This window comes from Natrix helvetica (genome assembly GCF_964273705.1).
Source record: "Natrix helvetica genome assembly, chromosome: 1".
Classification (NCBI taxonomy): domain Eukaryota; kingdom Metazoa; phylum Chordata; class Lepidosauria; order Squamata; family Natricidae; genus Natrix; species Natrix helvetica.
The window spans coordinates 275,469,933-275,491,783 of NC_138548.1; the positions used below are offsets into that span (position 1 = coordinate 275,469,933).

A 21,851-nucleotide genomic window follows, 5' to 3' on the forward strand; every position below is an offset into this window, starting at 1 on the left:
GTCTTCAAGAATTTCATCTCTAAATCAGAAGATGTGCAACAATTCTGAATTAGCAGATAACCAATAGCTTGTTAGTTTTTCATAGCAACAAAATCTGTTGCCTAAGGTGGGTTGCCATATTTTCTCTAATAACTTCACTAGTTAGAAATAACCAGTGGTGGGTTGCAGGCAGTACGCTCTGGTACGGGTGTACTGGAGCCAGCCCGGAGCACCAGATACCGTTCCGGTACGGTGCTCTGGAGGGCCCACCCGCCCGAGGTCCTTACTGGTCTTTTAAGTCTTCTGCGCTTCCGCGTACATGTACGGCGCATCCCATACCGGTTGGAACGGGATCCAGAACCCACCACTGGAGACATATGGAAAGCGTCACACATGCATTTGGCTCACAACTTGATTCAACTGAAGTGAAAGCAGCATGTTTTAAGCCAATCCATTGTATATATCAATCTTTATGATGCGTGTTAATTAGTTGTTTGTTTTCTCAGAACAGAAAGCTACAGGTACACATAGGGTTCAGTTAGAGCAGAAGCATAAGATTTTGCCTTATACTTGTCAGACCACGGGTGAGACTAGTCTAATATTAGTAGTAGCAATTAACAGTGGCTCACTAGAGCAGCGGTCCCCAACATTTGCGGCTTGAGGCCCAGTTTGGGAGGGGAGGGAACTGGATCACACAAGTGACAAGCTGGTACACATGTATGAGTGCAGCTCCACTCGCACAAGTGGCAGGCTGGCACATGGCCTGGTTCTGAATAGGCCACAGCCTGGCAGTAGGTTGGGAGTTGGGGACCCCTACACTAGAGTGTCAAGCTTAAATTTCTGCACATCAACTAGAAAGGCCAGGTGAGTTAATTGACCCACCCAAGAATAAATTCACTGTTAGAACATAATCTTGATATTTCTTCTTAATCTTGATATGTATGTTCAAAATTAGAATGCACAGACAATAGTATTGTAAACATAGTCTGTAGTAGGATTCATTTAACCTTTCCATACATTATCAGTTTCTTTTAAACTACATCCAGGCATCATATATTTACATAAAGCTTTACAAAATACAGAAGGCGAGAAGTCTTAAGACAACTGAAAAATGTCTATGGAATATAATAAATTTCAATATTTTGAGAGATTTTGAGGGACAATAGCTATTAGAAACTCCTGGCATATTTTTTTTTCAAAATGGAAACAAAAATCTCTTTTTAATTGATGAAGCATGCTGCCAGTATAAAAAGAAAGTAAATATTATTTACATTAAGTTATGGCACCAATATTCATGTCTGATGGTATCTTCTTGAAAAAAATAACCAAGAGATTTAGCTATGTTATGAATTTATAGGACATTTAGGTTGTATTAATCTGGTTCTAAAGACGAAAATAAATGTGCGATTTTGAAATTGTTTGCTTAAGCAACAAGCTTACCAGCCACCAATGGAGGAGGAGGAGGAAGAGGGGCAGGGTTTTGCTTATAGTTGTACAAATTAAACTATTAATTAACATAGGAGTTCCTGCGGATTTTACTCCATTAGTTGTAGTCAACTATAGGGGCAATGGTCATCCCCATTTCAAAGCCAATAAGCCAGCACTGTCCAAAGATGTTTCTGCAATTGTGTGGCCAGTGTGACATTACAGAGCTCTGTTATCTTCACACTGAAGTGATACCTATTTATCTACTCACATTTGCATGCTTTCCAACTGCTAGGAGCTAGGGCAAGAATGGAAGCTCACCCCAAAATGCAGCATTCATGTCTGGAACCTGGGCTGTTGGCTTTCCAGTCAAGAAGCCCAGCATTTTAACTGCTGAGCCACCACGCCACCACCCTTTTCTTAACATAAACATATGGGCAAAAAGTTGAGGAATAACACTTGAAAGAGAGCCTTTATCTTCAATAAGTGTTTCTGCTTACATTTTGTATACTGATTGTCAGCTCTGTCTTGAAATCACTGAAATCCTTTGCAAGCTCATAGCCATGATGGTAGAATGTGAACAGCCCTTGCAGAAATGCCAGCAGCTACAGGGGAGGGAAAAACAAAACAAGGAATTGAATTACAAGAGCTTGTTGGGTTTTTTTTTTTATGTAGTAGAGGGCAATTGCTCCTGTCCTCTTTCTTCCCACCATCAAATCAGAGAGTATGCCATGGCTGCAGTCCATTATGCATAACACAGAGTAATTTCTGCTAAACTCATTGGGATTGCTTTCTGCTTTCTCACTTTATACACTATTTTATAACTGCACGAACAATGAAACCAAAAATTTAGAGGGTGATATTGATATCCATTTAAGAATGGACTGGCAGAAAAAGTGTGATTTAAGTTTTTAAAACTACACATAATATTCCATTCTGTATCTCTTGAATCATCTTTTCGGACCAATTTTAATCCTCTGTAGATTCATTATGGAAGGTTAACAATTACAGAAGTTCCTTTCTTTATATTTTAAGGCTGAAACTCAACAAACATTCAAGTCAGAATGGATTTAGGTCTACACATGCTTATTTGATAGCAACTCCATGAAGCAGAGAGAAGCTTTCTGCAAATAAACATATAAAATTATCCCAAATCTTACATCATCATCACCATCATCATCACATCCCACCTTTATTTAGTACAATTCAAAGTGATGTACGTAATGTTCCTGCATCCTATTTTCCTCACAACAGCAACATGGTAAGGTGAGGTGAGGTGAGGTGAAGTGAAGTAGAATAATTGTCCCAAGGTCACCAGCCAGCTTCCATTCCTAAGGAAAGACTAGAATTCCACATCATTTTGTGACTGTGTGATCTTTGGAGTTTCTAAAACTTTTTTTCAGACAGAGGGAAACAGAATAATGGACAGATCTAAACAATTTTTAACATCTTCAGCCCATTTATGTCACTATAAGACAAGTGAATACATATATATGTTTCCTTGTGTGTCTAATCACACTTGGCCAGTAAAATATTCTATTTAGCTATTATACAAGATATATATACACATTGAAAGGAAACCAGAAATGCCTGCCATATTTATGCCCTTTCCATTCTCAACTTTTCCACATCTACAGAGAAGTCAGCATAAGAAGGTTGCAGCCCTTTTCAACCACACTCAGCTAACATAATTTGTTAACCAGAAATTCTGCTCAAAGTTCTTAATCGCATGAACCATTTGTTGTTTTAATACAGAATCGAATATTCACCTCATATATTTAAATTAAGCAACATATCAGTTGTACCCAGTGCCACCTGGAGTTCAAACATAGAAATGACATTAAAGTAATAAAACATGTAAAGTAGAAGGCTTTATGTCTTCAAAGCTACAGGAAGGAAGGAAAGGATTCCCCACCCATCCTTCAATAATAAAAAATATATAAATAATCAGCAAAGTTGTTGAATCTTAGTTAAAGTAACAGGATTTTTCAAAGAAGAGAAAGAATTCTTAATCTCTATTTTTCTCCTTCCCTGTCTCTATCACTTTTTTTTTTTGGAAGAAGTATACAAAATTCTTTCCAAATGCTTCAGAAATGTAAAAATGCTCAGGCAAATTACAAGATACTGGTTTTTTAAAAAAAATTGAGAGTAAACATATGGTCTGATTTAGGACCAACACAGCAAGGGGAAAAAGCCAAATAATTCCCACAGCTATCTTGTTTAGAATAATGAACAAAGAAATACAGAGATTCATTAAAAAAGCAAAAGCAAAATTGGAACTCAAAAAAACAAAATGCCAGCAGGGAGATGCCTATAATTTTTTCTTTCAAAAAAGGAACTTTAAGATAATGAATTCTACTGAATAAATCTAATGTCAAAAATGTGGGTCTCAAGCATCTTTACCTCAACCTTCATCATGAGGTTACATGGCATCTTACTCAACTCAACATAATCCCAACACCATAATCCTCTCCAGATAGCTGTCAGATTTTTCTAATATTTTACAATGAGGCAAGATCCTAAACTATGTAGCAGCAACTCAAGTTCAATCATTCCTAAAAGAGGTCAATTATCTTGATCTATTGCAAACTGTCTGATTACATTAACATGTTTTTCTCCTCAGGGCCAAACTAGAAGAATGTGATCCAGTTGGTTTTGCTTGATATTTTGGTAATTATCAGTGATTTCAAAGTTCATAATATCTTTCTGAATTATTTTGTTGAAATTATCTTGACATGATTTAGAGAAGCACATTCTCAGAATGTGGTATTGAATATATAAACCTATGACTTACAGTGCCCTGAGAGTGTATTCTGATCCCCATTATATTGAATCTGATCCCTAGATAAATCATCCAGAATTTTTGAATTGATCATTTGAGTTATAAAAATGACATGTTTAATGCCTCAGGATAAACTGAATGATAATTTAAAGATAACCTGTAGCTGTCCTTTCTTTTTAACAGGAATGTTCAACATAACATGAAGTCATAGCTAGGAGGGCCTTTGCTCAACTTCATGTTGTGTACCAGTTATGCCCCTTCCAGGATCGAGAGGCTGTTCTTTCAGTCATTCATGCCCTGGTCATCTCCCCTATGGACTACTGCACTCCGCTTGGGACTATCCATGTATGTATGTATGTATGTATGTATGTATGTATGTATGTATGTATGTTATTTGTTTGTTTAAAACACTTATATATACCCATCTTACAACCAACTCTGGGCACTCCCAAAACACTCCCTTCATCTCACTCCCACCACTTTTGCATCCAAAAGTGCAACCAATGCCATTTGTATCCCATCTCATATCTGAACCTAAAACCAGACTAGAAGGGGTCCAGATAAACCATCTCACCCAAGATCTGCGAGGAAGATGGGCGGTTAAGAAGTTTGATATATAAATATCTAATTCACAGGTGGCTGCACCTACAGTCCCAAGGACCCTCTCCATTTCCTTAGGTTCAACAGCATCAAACAGTGACCATGTCGAATCCCCAGGCATCTCCAAAGGACTTATACCCCACTTGGTCCCCAACTGAGAATAAATCTGAGTCAACATTCATTGTACTCCTTCCTCCTCCAATTTTCCCCACAACAACCTTGTGAGGTCAGTTGAGCTGAAAAAGAGTGATTGGTCCAATGTCTCCAAGCTGGCTTTCATGACTAAGGCAGGACTAGAATTCAGAGGTTTCTAAGCCAGCACCTTAACCTCTTACACATATGCACACATACTTTATCAATGGCCCCCAATGCTTCTCAACCATGAGAGCAGAACGTGCGAGAGATCATGGATAAAGGAACTAGAAAGCACAGAGAACACTCCCATTCTTCCCTATATACTTGTATAACAAAGTGGGAGAGGAAAAGGCAAGATTCAACCTGGCTACCTAGGCCTGTGATTAAACAGCAGCCCTTCAGTCTCTCTCTATTCCCTGCTGTTATTACAAATCATCCAAGCAACATCACTTCTCTATCATTTGTCCCATAGCTGGCCAGAAATAGCTGAGTACCGAAGAAAGGAAGACAGTGTTGTACCAAAGACCAGTAAATCAAACACAGTAGTGCCAGAGAGCAATTCTGGCTCATTCCTCTCATGAAGACCACTGAAGTAATACATTTCCATCACTTGAAATAAAGCTGCAGAAATGTAGCATTCCTTGTATAACAAATAAATAAGAATTTCCTTTTTTTTGGTTTTGTTTGAAACATCCAAAATGGGAGCTTTTCAGCAAACAAGTCTCTTCTGAACCTGCTGTTGGTTTTGATGTCCCCTTCTGGAGTTTATTCTCTTTCCCCTCCAAAACTCATCTGCTTCTAAAGTTTATGGTTCGAAATATATATTTTCCAGAGTAAACCTCTAAGTAACTTGGTGCTGGACACATGCCTGATGCTCATTGTGATTATTTCCTTCTCATAGCTAAACAGATCAGTGATCATAAGATATTATTATACCCTGAGCAGAGATAGCATTTGAATGTGCAACAAATCTTCACATACAATTTACCTCAACAGTGTGACATTTCAGATTCAGTTCCAGTTCTGCTTCAGAAATAGGGGCACAAATCTATCTATACCATGTAGAACAGCTACATCTTTCCCCAGATTTTTTTACAATTTCAGGAACAGGCACAGCTACTTGAAAGAGTTACAGACAGGTGTTATGTTTATATCCTAGCTTGCTCTGAAGCACTATGAGTCAAATCAGAAGCACTGCCTTACCCAACTGACCATAACAATTGGACCACTTACAGTAATATTTTAATGGTTTTTCTTCAGAGTTACTGTATTTCTTCAACTAAGAGCATACTGGAATTAAAATGTTGTAGCAGCAGAAAGACAGCAGCAACAATTGATGATTAAACAATTTCAGTATCCACCTTCCTTTACTGAGAATGAAATTAGAACCAATGGTAAATATTCATATTTGTGATATTTGGACGTAATTATTTCCATTCTGTTCACATGGAAATTGTTTCTATGCTGCTTCCTGAATGTAACTTGTTTCTAGGGATGAGCAAATATTTTAAGATTAAGTTTCACTTAGGCCCTATTAGGTTTGTAGATTGAAAGAAAAATATGCATATATTTATCTATTTTTGCATATTTCACTTAATGTACGCAACTCTGGGTTCACTTTTTCTAGAAGCAATATTTTAAACAATATAGGGGGACTGGCATCTTTTTATGAATGTAAAAAAAAAAATCACCCAACTCTTATGCTTTTTGCATATATTTTTTAAACCGTCAAAAGTGAAAAATTTAGGAAAATGCAAATGTCAGTTATTTTGATTTATGTATTGTGTCCTCACATATATCATGGAGATGAAAGAAAAAAAAAGCCACTTTATCATTACTTTCTAAATCATTCACTGTAGCTTAATTTACCGTTGTTATATTTCAGAGAAGAAGAAATGCTTAACAAAGCACAAACATTTACTTACTGGTTCCACAAACTCAAACATCTTTCTCTCCTGAACTTCTTGTACTTTGAAGACATACTCAAGAGAAACTTCATAAAAGTGCTGCCTGACCAGGTCCACCTGGGTGTCTGCCTGTCATGTGGATTAAAAAGAAAATAAAGCAAGTAATTAACCGTGAGCATTTGACATCAAGACTACACAAAGGCTGCTCGTTTGAATAGAACTTTCCCAATTAAGTATATTTAATTCTAGAAGTCTATGGAGCAAAGGGCTAAGCTCTTAAGAAAGATTGCCTTGTCTGTCCAATAGTTAATGCCGTACAAACTGAAGCTGGCAAACTTCCTTAAGTGGATAGAGTAACATTCTGAGAACCTGAGATTTGTTAAAAGATAATTGAAGATTTCTCACTGAGATGATTGGTACAGGTTGTCGAGTTCTCATCTAAAAAATAATGATAGCTGATGGGCCCTGTCCAAACTAAAGCTGCATAAGCAGATAAACATATCAAGTCATACTTTCTGCTGCCTTCCAAATGTTTTGGAGTACAACTCCAGGAATTTTGGCAATCTTAGTTAGCCATCCAAAATTTTTTACAGAATATGGGGAGTTCATTTGGAAAGCACCGCATTGGACAAGAGTGCAGCATAGAATACTATCCCAAATTATCTGCAAAGCAGATGTATTTCACTGTAAAATGCAGTTATTTTGTGTCAGATAAAATGATACGCAGATATTCCAGAGCATAGAAATTTTGAGAACTGGTAGAAGAATAAGTGGTTATTTTCTTATTCTTAATTTGTGTGTGCGTAATGTTATCAGTTTTATTTTGAGTCTTTTTTACTATTTGAGAAAGATGGGAATGGTCAAAATAACAAATATGGAAAATTAAAATCAAGGTAGTACTCAAAGGAAAGAGACTTGGAATACTATGGACCTAAACACAATTATCTGGACAAGTTCTTATGTAAAAGACTTCTAAGAAAGAACAGAAACAGGGTGATCTTTATTTCTGTTCTTTGCATACAAGAATATGTCTACAACAGGAGTGGGTTCCTACAGGAGTGATGGGCATGGCAGGGGAAGGATACTGTAAAATCTCAATTTCCCCCCAATCAGCTGGGACTTGGGAGGCAGAGAATAGATGGGGCGGGGCCAATCAGAGGTGGTATTTACCGGTTCTCTGAACTACTCAAAATTTCCGCTACCGGTTCCCCAGAACTGGTCAAAACCTGCTGAATACTACCTCTGGTACCTATATAGGACTTTAGTTCACTACCAGCCATCTAATGCTGGGCTGTTAAAACTTTTTTCCACACAATTATATTATGAGCTGATTGTTAATTATTCATCTTTAATTGCATGGGTAAGATTTAGTCCCAGCCTTTCTGGAAGAAGCTCACACTTGCTATGTTTATGAAACTACTCAAGTTACAACTTTCAGATTCCTAATATTATTTAAAGCTCTATGGCAGGGCTGTCAAAATCCCGGCTCGGGGGCTGGATGTGTCATGCACTGGCCACACCCACCCCAGGGTTTAGTGAAGGAGAAAAAAGCCCTTATACATCATGTGACACTGCCATGACAACGTGAGTTTGACACCCCTGCTCAATGGCAAAACTCAAGTTTTGAGACCCTTCCTGTTTTTGAAGCACCATGGATGCTGTTCCAAATGTAGCATGTTTTCAGATAAGTAACACACTTATTCAATTCAATTCAGTTTATTACAGTCATAGACCACAGACCAGAACAGATAAAAACACTCGGTGAATTTCCAATCTAAAATTCTAGACTAAAATAATAAATAACAGATAAAATCTTTGATAAAATCCAGTCTATCAATTACACATGGTCTAACTATACTAAAATAACAACACACCTATGAAGTAGCTGGGTGTTACTCATGAAAATCAAAATGCACACAGCTAGAATTATTGCAACCAACAAGCCCTTGCACTTGCATTTGCCCCTAATCTGACCATCATCCCCTTCTCAAAATCCAACTGATGACCTAACCTTTGGTCAATTAACACTTGAAATCTTGTAGCCTCCTGTTCCAAAGCTGCAATCATTTAGCTCCCTCACTCAAAGGTAATAAAAGCCAAAAGAGAGGGAACTCTGCATCTCTAAAGGCAGCCATTTATGTTTGAAATGAAAGGTAAAGAAAAGGGGGGGAGGGGAAGAAAAAAAGAGAGGGAGGAGATAGCTCAAATCTCTATAGAGAAAAATAGCAAACTTTAATATAAAATATGGACCACAAGATGGCACCAGTATTCAAGTATTACACAGTTTTACAGGGAATTAGAAACGCTGTGTGGTTAAAATTGTCATCTTGATGGTCTAGAGAGCAATGTTTCTCAACCTCAGCAACTTTAAGATGTGTGGATTTCAACTGACAGAATTCCTCAGCCAGCAAAATTACAGCATTCTTCCTCTACCTTACAATTCCAAATCTGACGGGGGTAGACAGCTGATTTAATTAAAAGCAATGGAAACTCTAACCTGGAATTTTAGAGAGAATTCAAAGAGCTCCAAAATAAACTTGCTTCTTAACATACATACTTAAAAGTGCAACTTTAAGCCTTTCATTCAACAACAATAAATAAACTTTTGGCTTGGTAGTGCAAGCAAACAAAACAGCCAATCTCACCTCTTGAAGCTGAGATTCTTTCTTCTTGGAAGACAAATTTAAGTGCTTTTCTAATATTCCACAGTATTTCTCAGTCTCCTTGTCATACTTTTTTCTGGCTTCCTGTCAAAATATGCCACACAAGAAACCATGAAAACAATAATATTGCAATAATCATGCAGAGACATAAACACACATACATATTTCCAAATATTTGTAATATAAATGAGTAGTCTGTGACTCAAAACTTTATGTCTCCCTCTGTTGCATCATCCCTCAAGGATACTGATAAGGGATATATTTTTATTTGTTGTGTCCTTGCTGCTCTTTTTGCTCTTGGTTGTTTGCTTGCAGCTGTTCCATTACCCAACTAAGTAACATGAACAGTGGCATTGATATTACCTACCGTGTTTCCCCAAAACTACAACATGTCCTGATAATAAGACCATGCCATATTTTTCCTGTGGGCAAAAATATATGCTTTCCCCCGATAATAAGCCCCCTAGACAAACCCCAACCTCTCCAGCCAGGCAGAGAGCCACTCACCAACCTAGCGATATCCCAAAGGCGCCAAGACACAGGAGTCAGGGGGAGGGGGGCAAAGGTGCTCACATCGCTTAGCGCCTTTGGGATACCACTAGGTTGGTGAGTGGCGCTGTGCCCAGCTGGAGCGGGGGGTTTCCTGGCAACCCCCCTTTCCAGCCGGGCAGAACGCCACTCACTGACCCAGTAATATCCCAAAGGCGCTAAGCCATGTGGCGCATTGTCCGGCTAGAAAGGGAGATTGCGCAAGCACCTGTTCCGCCCCCAGCTCGCGTGCTTACCAGCCTCACCATGCCCTGGCCCAGCTCTCCCTGCAGGGCTAGGGCAGTGGTAGCGGCGCGCTGCCACCGCCGTGCTCCGAGCATAATTGGCTTCCAAACTCCAAAGATCCGCTGCCGAGTCTTCCGGCAGCGGCCACTCTGGGACTACTCTATGGTTGTGGGCCAGCTGCCGGAAGACTCTCTGTCCCACTAGAATCTTCCATCAGCCAGCCCACAACCATAGAGGATAGTGATTACAGATAACTGGTACAAAGATCTAATTGATTTTGGATATATCAGTGATCGAAATCAGGGATGTCAAACCCGATTGCATTGCGAGTTGTATCGTGATGTATTGAATAATTTTGTCCTTGCGGAGCTGGGGTGGGCATGGCCTACACAGGCTGTATCCAGTCCGTAGGCCGCCAGTTTGACATGCCTGATGTGAACTTGCAAAGCAACCCTGACCTGATGCAAATGAATGCAATGCACACCAATGGTTGCAATAATAATTTATATGCCACCTAACTCTGTGACTTTTAACACATTGTTTAAAAAAAATCTTTAAAAAACATAAAACAAGAAAACAACACAAAACAAAAAAATTGTGAAGGTGGCGCAGATAATAAACCCAAAGAGGAACAAAAAAAGAGGGCTTCAGTCACACTAGCTTCAGCAAAAGCCTGGTCTTCAAGATCCTTTGAAACATGTGTAGGGGGATGACCTCAGGGGGAACCTCAGCATGGTAGTGCAGATGGTGAAGACAGGACTACGCAGAAGGCACCAGGTTGATGAAGTATATAGCAGAGTCAGAATAGTAAAATATTTGCTTTGGTGTCACTCCTAAGTGTTGCAGAAATAGGAAGCAATGGAGAATTTTGTATGGGAAATTGCTGAATAAAAAAGAAACTGGCAGGAAATCATCTATCTTAACCAGAAATCTCAGGTTGTTATAGCAACAAAACAGGAGTAGAAGGTGCAATACCTTGGAGCGGAAAAGAAAAAACTTAGAGCTATACCACCACCTCATCATCATCATCATCATCATCATCATCATTATTATCATCACCACCATCATCATTATTATTATTATTAAAAAAGAGGGAGGGGGAATTCCAGGTTATGAAACTCTTCTAGTAAGAATGGACAGTAGTTTTCATAATACTCTTTGAAGACTTGTGCAATTCTGTTGATGTTATGATGCCACTGGATGTGCCACAGATTTCTTCTTACCTCAGTTGGGATTCTGGGAATATGATGATTTCTTTATACTAAACAGCCAAACCAATTTAGCTGTATGATAACAGTGACAACAAATGAAGTCAGTGCTTTGCTGTCTGGTTCAGAGTTATGGTGAAAATGAGAAATCTCTCTAGTTCCAAAGCTACTACAGGTAGTCTTCAACTTACAATCATTCATTTAGTTTACCATTTAAAGTTACAATGGTACTGAAATGAGTTATGACTAGTTTTCCAACATACAACATCTCCAAGGTCACTTGATCAAAATTCACATGGCTGGCAACTGGATTGTATTTGTCATAATTGCATTATCCCAAGATCATGCGATCATCTTTGGTGACTTTCTGACAAGCAAAGTAAATGGAGGAAGCCAGATTCATGTAGTAATTGTGCTACTTAATAATTGCAGTATTTCACTTAACAACTGCGGGAAAGAAGACCATAAAATGGAACAGTATTTTACTGTAATAACTGTCTTGCGGCTGAAGTGAAATTTTGGGCCCAATTCAGGTCATAGGTTGAGGACTACCTGTATGTGATGTGTCACTCCTTGCCTTGGCAGCGGAAACTTATACCCTTCTCACAAACATGCTTATATTCCTTTGATTTTCACCTATAATCCTTTTCTGATATTCACCTAATATATGTAAAATAGAAGTAGGTTGATACTCTCCAATTGCATATCCTTGTATGCTTTTGTTTATACATTAACTTCATTAATTCTATAGTCACAAACTTCTGATAAGCATTTGGTTTGCCTAACATGAGAACAAAATGGTTAACTAGCTAGGTTTTTGTTTTCTGATGTTTTTTTCCAACCATAACCAGATCTGGTGCATCAAAATATTCTTATCCAACACTTATTACCATCTATATACTACATACAATTGTTCAATTGCAATAACTTTCTCAATTAAACTATGCAAGAAAACTCCTCTTTCGACTGCTGTTGAAGAAGTCTAGAAGAGGGATGCCAAGAAAGGTTATTTAGTATCTGACAGAAAAAGCAACTGCTGCCCGTGTTATACTGATTCCTGCAGATCTTCCAAATGATATTTCAAGTGTATTTTTGAAATCTCCTTCAAAGAGACAAGAAAACATTATCAATTTTTCCACCTACCTTAGCAGCACCAATTTGTTCTTTTCGAAATTTCTCCAAAGGTGTGATTAGGACTTCACTAGCATTTTCAATCTGCCAAGGAAATGGAAAAGAAATGCTTACTGTCTACTAAGTCTAAGCATCCACATATCCATGCTCGATTACTATAATTCTCTCTAAACGTGATAATTTTTTTTCTTCCTAAAATATCAGTACGATTCAGAATTTTATACACCATATAATTAGGGATCCCCTGATTTCAATTTTACAAAATCAACTGATGTTAAAATATAACGACTTGAAAACTGAACAATTTAAGAACTGTGGTTATTTATACAGCTTCTTTCGCGAATAAAAAAAAAGTAAGAAGCATTGAAGAATTTTAGAAAACAGCTGGTTGCTACTACTAGGTACTGTACATTGCTGGTATATAACTTTTCCCTTTCCTGGGTTTGGAAACTAAACAGGTCAGGCTTGGATAGTATTTTGATGGGACAGTTCTATGGAATATTACAGTGTTTCCCCCAATATAAGACAGGGTCTTATTTTCTTTTGACCCCCGAAATAAGCGCTTGGCCTTATTTTTGGGGAGCTCTTATTATTTTTGAGGTGCAGGAGGCAGTGAGCGTGGTCATCTCATTGCTGCTGCTGTGTTGCAATATTTTTGGGGAGGTCTTATTTTCGGGGAGGCTTATTTTAGCGCACATGCTCAAAAGCCCAATTGGGTTATTATCTGGGGAGGTCTTATTTTTGGGGAAACAGGGTATGAATAAGAGCTAGGCTGGGGAGTTGAAAAAGCATTCCAAAAGGCAGCAATGAAAATTTGACATCCATGAAGACATTGGGAGTTGAGCTTGAAGTAAATGTTTTTTTTAACCTACAAATTTATAAGCTGATGGATTTCCCCCCTCAAACTCTTCCTTTAGGTAGATCATCCATAACACTAATATGGATTTTCATATGGATTAAAAACAGGCTTTTTTCCTGGGCACTAGGCCGGGAAGTGAACTAAGTTCATTTTTAGGATTCATTGATGTGGATATCTGTGCTGCTTCAGATGTTAGGTGTTTTTTTTTTGTTTTTGTTTACACTTGTATTATTTTTAATTTGTTGCCACTCAAGGATAAAAGGCCAATTATTCAAAGCAAAGAAATAAATGAGTTCATAATATGAAACCCACAGAAGCACAAGCACAGCTGACATCCATAAAATTTCAAAATTAAGTTGATTTTTAAAATAGTAATGATTTCTTTAGACTCCCTAAGCCTCTGAGATTTCGGTGTTTCAATGTAATACTGCAATTCTAACTTTCATGTTTCAGGTTGTTTGCCCTATCTTTTTAGATTTCCAATAGAATGTGGATCATAGGATGGAAATGTTTGCAGTGAAAGGAACCACAAATAAGGTAAAATATTGTGCCTAAACACTATTCAAATTCTAAAACTGTGTAAATACTGTTTAGCTTTTCTAATTTTCAGCATTCAACCTTTTGCTGCTTATGTAGATTCCCTTATTCAAAATATTCTATAGTTACAAGAGCACCAATGGTGCAGTGTTACAATGCAATATTGCAGTCTAATTTTGCCTACTGCCAGGAGTTCAATCCTGAGCGGTCCAAGATTGAGTCAGCCTTCCATCCTTCCAAGGTCGGTAAAATGAGGACCCAGATTGTTGGGGGCAATATGCTGACACTGTAAACCACCTAGAGAGGGCTGTAAAGCAATGTGAACAGGTATATAAATTTAAGTGCGATTGCTACTGTTATTACTAAAAAGTCCCATCGAATCATAGAAGGCAAGAATTGTCTGGTTGAAAAGCTTTTTGTTTTAAAGCAGCTTTATCTATAACTATGATCACTTAAAGATACCAGAAGACTGATGTGGAAGTTTGAATAGCCAAGAGTAATGCTAGGCAGAGAAATTCTTCTACATTTTTAATGTAATTCAATTAGCTGTAGAAATTCATTCACAAGGAACAAAATCACAGAAACATTTTCAAAAGTAATATAGGAGGCTCCTGCAGTCAGTCACAAGGACTGTTTGTGAATTTTCTGTCAGTCGTTACAATCATCTCAGTAGCATCCCTGGCTTCCCATGTTTTGATTAAATCCCAAAGGAAGACATTGTGAGGGAATTCCTCCAATTGTTTTTTGTTCATACTTGAACTACCGTCAGCTTCGTCCTGTTCACACAGAGACATCACCATGCTTTGCAGGCAGGCAGACTTGCTAAACTTTCCTTCTGGCTAAAAAACAGCCATCCAGAGTGTGAAGCAGAAGCAAGATCTATGAATAGCCCAAGAGATAAGAGAAGAAGCAAAAGAATGTAGGCTCAAGGTACAAACTCGCTCAAGCATTTCTAGGGAATACAGGATGAAGACAATCCAAATCATCTCTAAACAACTAGTTCTATATCCCAGGCTTCTAGCCTCCCCTGAACTATATGAGTCTCACACCAGCGCAATTCAAAGGGCCAATCTACATGAGTACAACAAAACCTCTACACCATTCCAAAGTAACCTTTCTCTAGTTCCATGATGATTAGCCTTTTAGCTCTTTGTTTGAGTCATGATTATTCTTGCAGACTTCACCCCAGAGGCACAGATCCAAGATAAGTGGTGCCTTACCCAGCAGTACTTGCAAGAGGGATCCGGATATCTTGGTAGACCACAGAGTCAGCATGATTCAGCAGTGAGCTGTGGCTTCCAAAAAGCCCAATACTACACTAGGCTTCATCGAGATTGTGAGAAGTGATAGTACCATTCTCTGTTTCACTGGTGAGACTGCACCTGAACTACTGTTTCTGGTCTTGATCACTGATAAAAATGGCGCTGAGAACTGGAAACAGTATAGAAAAGAATGACAAAGATGATTAGGAGCTTGTATGTTCAGTCCTATGAAGAACAACTAAGGGAACTTGGTATATTTAGCCTAAAGAGGAGAAAGTTAGGGGGAGACATGATAGCAGTCTTTCAATATATGAAAGGATGTCACAGGAAAGAGAATTAGATTTGTTCTCCTTACTGCTTTGGGGGTGGGGGTGGGGGAGGAGTTTAAGACTACAATCAATGAGTGGAAGCTTTATGGATGGAGACACAAATTTGGAATCAGAAGGAATTTCCCAACGGTTAGAGCTACATGGCAATGGAACAGCTTGCTCCTGGAGTCATGAGTTCTCCATCATTGGAGGTTTTCAAAAAAAGATTAGATGGCCAATTGTCCAGGCTGTTATGAGGATTCCTGAACTAGGCCAAGGGTTTGACTAAAAGACCTCCAAGGTCCCTTTCAATTCTATGATTCTATGAATTAAATCTATAGTCCCTTCTACATGTGATGCTATCAGAGACACTTTAATCCAGCTGGGAGCAAAAATGTCTAAAGAAGCTGAACTGCATAATACAATCTTTGTTCTTTGAGTGCAAGACCAAATAGATTCAGTGGCAGGCAGTTTGCTGTAGTTTGCTATCCTTATTAAGCTGCCAAGATTTACTCCCTATGGATGAATATTGCTATTCTTTTAGGCAGAGAAGTTGACAATTTGTTGAGCTATATGATGGCCATTGGCCAAAGCAGGCAAGAGCACTGCAAAAATTACCCACAATTTCTTCTCAAAGCCAACATCTATCAAAGCCTAGTAACAAGTTAAGAAAGCTGTTCTAGATCTTACTGAATAAATTAAAGCAACATTTTTTTCTAACCATAGCACACATACAGACCATGATCTTGACAATTCCAAAGGCCAATTAGTAGAAGAATAACAGGACAAAAACATATGAATAATATTGCTTGCTGCCCTTTATTTTTTTTAAAAAAATCCTCCCATTGAGAACAAATCTAAATGTTAACCATGTTTATGGTCTCCCATCCCACTGACTCAATATCTTGCTCTTCTTGAAGTTTTTTCCATTGGCAAAGTTGCTGGTAAAGGAAACTGTTTCAGACATCAAAAGGAGGTCTTTTATTATCAACTAGCTGATAACCTGGCGTTGTCTGGGTATTTAATACAATATAATAGCAGAGTTGGAAGGGACCTTGGAGGTCTTCTAGTCCAACCCCCTGCCTAGGCAGATAACCCTATACTGTTTCAGGCAAATGACTATCCAACATCTTCTTAAAGACTTCCAGTTATTTATAAAGGGAAAATGTCCGGACCAAACGTAATTTCTAATGTTGGATATTCCCCCTTACCAGAGGGAGTCCCTTATGGAGTACCGTGAAGCCTTTACAATGGCAATTCCACTGCGCTGTACAGTAGAAGCCATTTTAAGGCATAACAGAGTATATCTTAACAGAACACACACACCGAGGGGTGTTAAGGGTGTCTTATTCCCACAGTATTTTTTTTCCAGAGAATAAGTCATCTGTGTTCCAAATTTGGTTGAAATTGCTCGTAATGTTTGGGCGAGGTCTCACTTGCCATCTTCAGACTGTTAAAGGTTTCCTCCCCGTAGAGGTAAGATATTTGTTTCCGTAGATTTTCACGGGTGTAGGTATGCTGGTCTTGTTGTATTCGGGTCTTTTCCTGTGTAAGATTGATATTGTCTTGGCAACGTTTCAGCAAGGTCTCACTCACCATCTTCAGGCTGGTAAAGGTTTCCTCCCCATAGAGGTAAGATATTTGTTTTCATAGATTTTCACGGGTGTAGGTATGTCTTGTTGTATTCGGGTCTTTTCCCATGTAAGAGTGATATTGTCTTGGCAGCATTTTGGCGAGGTCTCACTCGCCATCTTCAGGCTGGGTTTTGGGCTTAAAGTGTGATTGGAGCTGCCGTCTTTCTATAAATCTTGGTGGGGGTGTGTGGAGTGCTGGCTTTGTTTCAGTAAGTGGAATGATTGGTTGTGTGGTTGTATCATGATTGGTAGATTGGTGCTGATTGGTGCTGGCTGTGTGTCTACTGTTGTTTCATGTTGTAACAACAGGGTGGTTGACTAGCGCTGGTTTCCAGATGTCTGGTTTGTTGACTAGCGCTGGTTTCCAGATGTCTGGTAGGTGGGAGGTATCATCACGTTTATTCATGTTGTGGGGGTGTTTCTCTATTTCGATAGCTTCCATAATTATTCTCTTGTTGAAGTGTTCTGTTTTGGAGATTAACATGGTTCCTTCAAAATCAATTTCATGTCCTGTAGCTTTAAGGTGCTGGGAAAGGGAGGAAGTTTTTTTCTTTTTTTCTTACTGCGTTCCTATGTTCTGCGATACATGCATTTATTCTCCTGTTCGTTTGTCCTATGTATGTTGCAGGGCAGATTTTGCATTGTATTTCGTAGACTCCTTGGTTTTCTAGCTGGATTTTGTCTTTGGGGTTTCTTAAGATGTTGGCTATTTTTTGGTCAGTGTTGAAGGCTGTCTTGATATTGTGTTTGTGGAGAATTTTGCTGATTTTATCTGTGGTGCCTTTGATGTAAGGGAGGAGGGCAATGCCGTTGTCCTGTTCTGTGTCTTGGTTTTTGGGGGGAGTCTCCCTTTGGATTAGGTTGGTAATTGTTTTTTTATGGAATCCATTGGAGATTAATATGGTTGTGAGAGTGTGTAATTCAGTTTTCAGGTGGTCTTTGTCGGCTAGGCATTTGGTTCTGGAGATCAGGGTCTTGGCTACAGAGTTGATCTGTACAGGGTGGTGATGGGATTGTGCGTTTAAGTAGTGGTTGGTGTGTGTTTTTTTCCAGTAGATGGTGTGTCCTAGGGAGCCATTGGGTTTTTTGTAGATTAGGACATCCAGAAAGGGAAGTTGGTTATCTGCTTCTATTTCCATGGTGAATTGTATTTTGGGGTGTAGGCTGTTGAGATGTGTGAGGAAGTTGTCCAGTTTTTCTTTCCCGTGTGGCCAAATCACAAAAGTGTCATCAACATATCTAAGCCAGAGTTTGGGTTTGTGTTCAGATTTATCTAAGGCGTTAGTTTCAAAATGTTCCATGTATACGTTTTTATTCATACATACATACATACATACATACATACATACATACATACATACATACATACATACATTGTATGTATGTATGCATGTATGTATACATACTGTACATATATATATATACATACATACTGTACATATACATACATACATACACACACACACACACACACACACACACTCCCTTTAAAATCAGGGGGAGAGTAGAGCTAATCTATCCTACAAGCCTCTGGGACACTGCTCCCTGGAACCTAAGATGACATTCATGTACCTTAAGAAGAGAAAATGCATAGTTATATGATTTCAGTAACATCCGAAAAAAATTCCTATCATACTTTACCCTGAAGTGTTTTCCAAGCACTGATTACATTCTATTTCTGTCCCAGAAATTATGATATTATATCTAAAAGGAGGCAGGTTTCTTACCATTCGTATGCGCTCATCTTCTAGGTTCCTTAAAACAGTAGCAAATTCTTGCAGGGATTTTGCTATGAGGAATAAAAGAAAGACAAACAAGATTATTGAATGCATGTAGTCTTTTTACTTGTAGCCATTCATCTGGCAAGATTACAATGGCACTAAAAAAGTGACTGTCTATGCTTTATATACATGTATGTTTGCGTGTTTGCAACCACATAGCTGAGAAGACAACAGCACCATTTGACAGCCAGTCAATTCAATTCAACAGAACACAAACCATTGCACAGCCTTCAAAATTAGTGACCAGCGGGCACCCACTTCAGAGCATATATGAGCATTGAAGTATGATCAGTCCATCTGGCATGGTCTATATAAAAACTAAGCCTCTTTAACAAGTGCAGGATTAAGGTAAGGTAATCCTTTTGTTTTCATTATTTCTCAAACAAATAAAATTCAGGGGTTTCTGAATGTGATAAGAAACAATGCAAATGGATGACATAACAATCTTGTCCCCAAGCACTAATCTCGGCTCATGTAGTAAGGCAAACATAAGCCTTTTTTTTTTGTTCTATTTTCTGTTTGGTTTGATAAGCAACAGGGAAGATTATCCAGAAAGGATAGTCTGAACTTTCAGATGAGACATTGTCTTCAACATGTACTCACCAATAGATCTAAATAGATAAACAAAAAAATGCATCTGGTCTTGAACAAAATCTTTGGGAGTAAATAAATAACATTCATATTCTGAGTTTTGTTCGGTCATTTGTTTTCTGAGGAAGTGGATAAAGTTCTTGGAAGTGTTTGTGCCATTACTTGTATGTTAGATCGTTCCATAGCTTGGTTTATAAGAACCTCAAAAAACTCTATCACTGAGTATTAACTTTCTCTTCTTCGGGTAGAGTTTCCAAACCCCTTAAAGAAAGCAATGGTCAAGCCTTTGCATAGAGAACCATATTTTGGCCTGACCAAGTTTAACAATGAGCATCCAGTTTTTGTATTTAGCCAAGCTAAAGGAACTTTTACTGGTGATTTTAAATTTTTTTTTCTACATTTGAACCTGGATCTGACATAGACAGCCTTGATGGATAAACTGTACCACGAGAACACGAGGTGCTACAATCTTATTTATATTACAAGATCTCTCAGTAACTTCTGACACCGGTGCCCATTTGTTTGGTACACTTGAAAGAACTGGGGAGCGGAGGGGCTGCTTGCAATGATTCCTACAGCTCCAGGAGCTACCAAAAACAGATATCGGGAAAACCTTGTTCCATCCCATGTAGTGTCCTGCAAGGATTTATTTCTCATGATATATAATATTAATATAAACCCACTGAGAAGAATATATACTTTTGGCCTTAGTAATCAACATGCCTTTGATACATAACCTTACATTTCTATTCTTTGAGCCTCCGGATGTCTACAAGTTGTAAGAGACTGAATGTGAGAGGCAAACTGAAATTGAACATGAATTGTTACTATTTCCGGAGCTGGATTTCAGGATTAAGGGAAAATACCGATTCCGGACAAAACTGCATTCCTCTTTAAGAATGAGGTTTGCAGGTTGGAGGTGCTCCTGGATTCAGCGTTGATTCAGGACAACCACAAAGCATTAGAGGCAAAGGAGAGACTTTGATCAGCTTCAAGGGGTATACCAATTGCATTCCTACCCGAGCACAGAGACATGTTTTCAGTAACTCATGGCAATGTACAACTGTGCCATTGTAATGCAATCTTCATGAGATGGCCCTTGAAGTTGGCTTATACTGTGCAGCTGTTTTCATAATGCAGAACAGCACCAGGGTGAATGGTCCCCACCTTGAAATTTTTGAGCACCTTACTTGGTTTACCAGCATGTTCCTTATAAGAGCATGTAGTTATCTAACCTGCTAGATTGGCAACAGAGCACTATTTGTGGGTTCTACTATGGATGTAGTTACATCTACTACTAATGCTGTTTTTCCCGTGAAAGGCTACTGTATATTTATTTGATTTATTTATTTGATCAATAAATCAAATCATTTCAGTTTTCAAAGGCTTGCTACAGATTGTCTCAACTGGTGATCATTTGTTTAACAGCTGTTCAAAGTTATGATGGCATGAAAACATTAACTTACATCCAGTCCTAGGGTCACATGATCAAAATCTGGGTGTTTGGAAATATGTATTTACAATATTTGTGGTGTCTCAGGGTCATCTGGTTGCCATTTGTGACTTTTCCAGGGGGCTTCAGTCAAGCAAAGTCAATGGGGGAAGCTGGATTTGCTAACAATCATAACCCCCCAAAAAAAAATGTAAAACCAGTATGACACACTTAATGATCACCTGTCTATGGAGATTCTCAATCATCCAGGTCCTGGATATCTGAAAGGTACTTTTTTTTTCAAGAGGCAACTGGACTTTCTGGTTTTTCTTTGGAGAAGTCCAGGTCATGGTTGTCCCAAAGGTGTTTTCTTTCAAGAGACAACTGGACTTTCTGGTTGTTTTTTTTTTTTTTGAAGTCTTTTTAAAAAGCACCCTTGGGGCAATCATGGGGCAACCATGGCCTGGATGACTGAGAATCTCCATAGACATTTAGCTATGTACTTTGGGATGAACACCTTTCGAATGGTATGGGATTTCCAGAAAAATTGCAGACTACAGGAACCATTTGAGCTTCAGTTTGAGATAGTGGCCTCAATGACTCGCTAAAAGAATGCAAATGACCAGCTGTCTACAAGGGGTATAAATCCTTCCATTCCCCACCATCCAGTCATTGACGAAGAAGCTTCTTGGATGAGAAGCAAAATGTCTTCAAAGAAAAACGAGAAAGTCCAGTTGCCTCTTGCAAAAAAGCACCTTTGGAATTAATGATCACATTATTTAGTGACAGAAGTTGAAATCGCAATAATGGTCAAATGTCAAGGACAACCTGTAATAATTTGCA

The 21,851-nt window shown here is 38.5% G+C and overlaps 1 protein-coding gene across 3 annotated transcripts in view; it reads right to left on the bottom strand.

Moving 5' to 3' along the window:
* ARHGAP26 (Rho GTPase activating protein 26) overlaps positions 1–21,851 on the bottom strand; it is a 257,550-nt gene that overhangs the window by 155,756 nt on the left and 79,943 nt on the right. For all 3 annotated transcript variants that reach the window (XM_081936142.1, XM_081936141.1, XM_081936143.1), the window contains exons 3-7: positions 18,932–18,993; positions 12,617–12,688; positions 9,474–9,575; positions 6,847–6,957; positions 1,905–2,009 (exon numbers count right to left, since the gene is read on the bottom strand). In XM_081936142.1, coding sequence (XP_081792268.1) covers positions 1,905–2,009; positions 6,847–6,957; positions 9,474–9,575; positions 12,617–12,688; positions 18,932–18,993 — 452 coding nt within the window. The remainder of the gene's footprint in view (positions 1–1,904; positions 2,010–6,846; positions 6,958–9,473; positions 9,576–12,616; positions 12,689–18,931; positions 18,994–21,851) is intronic.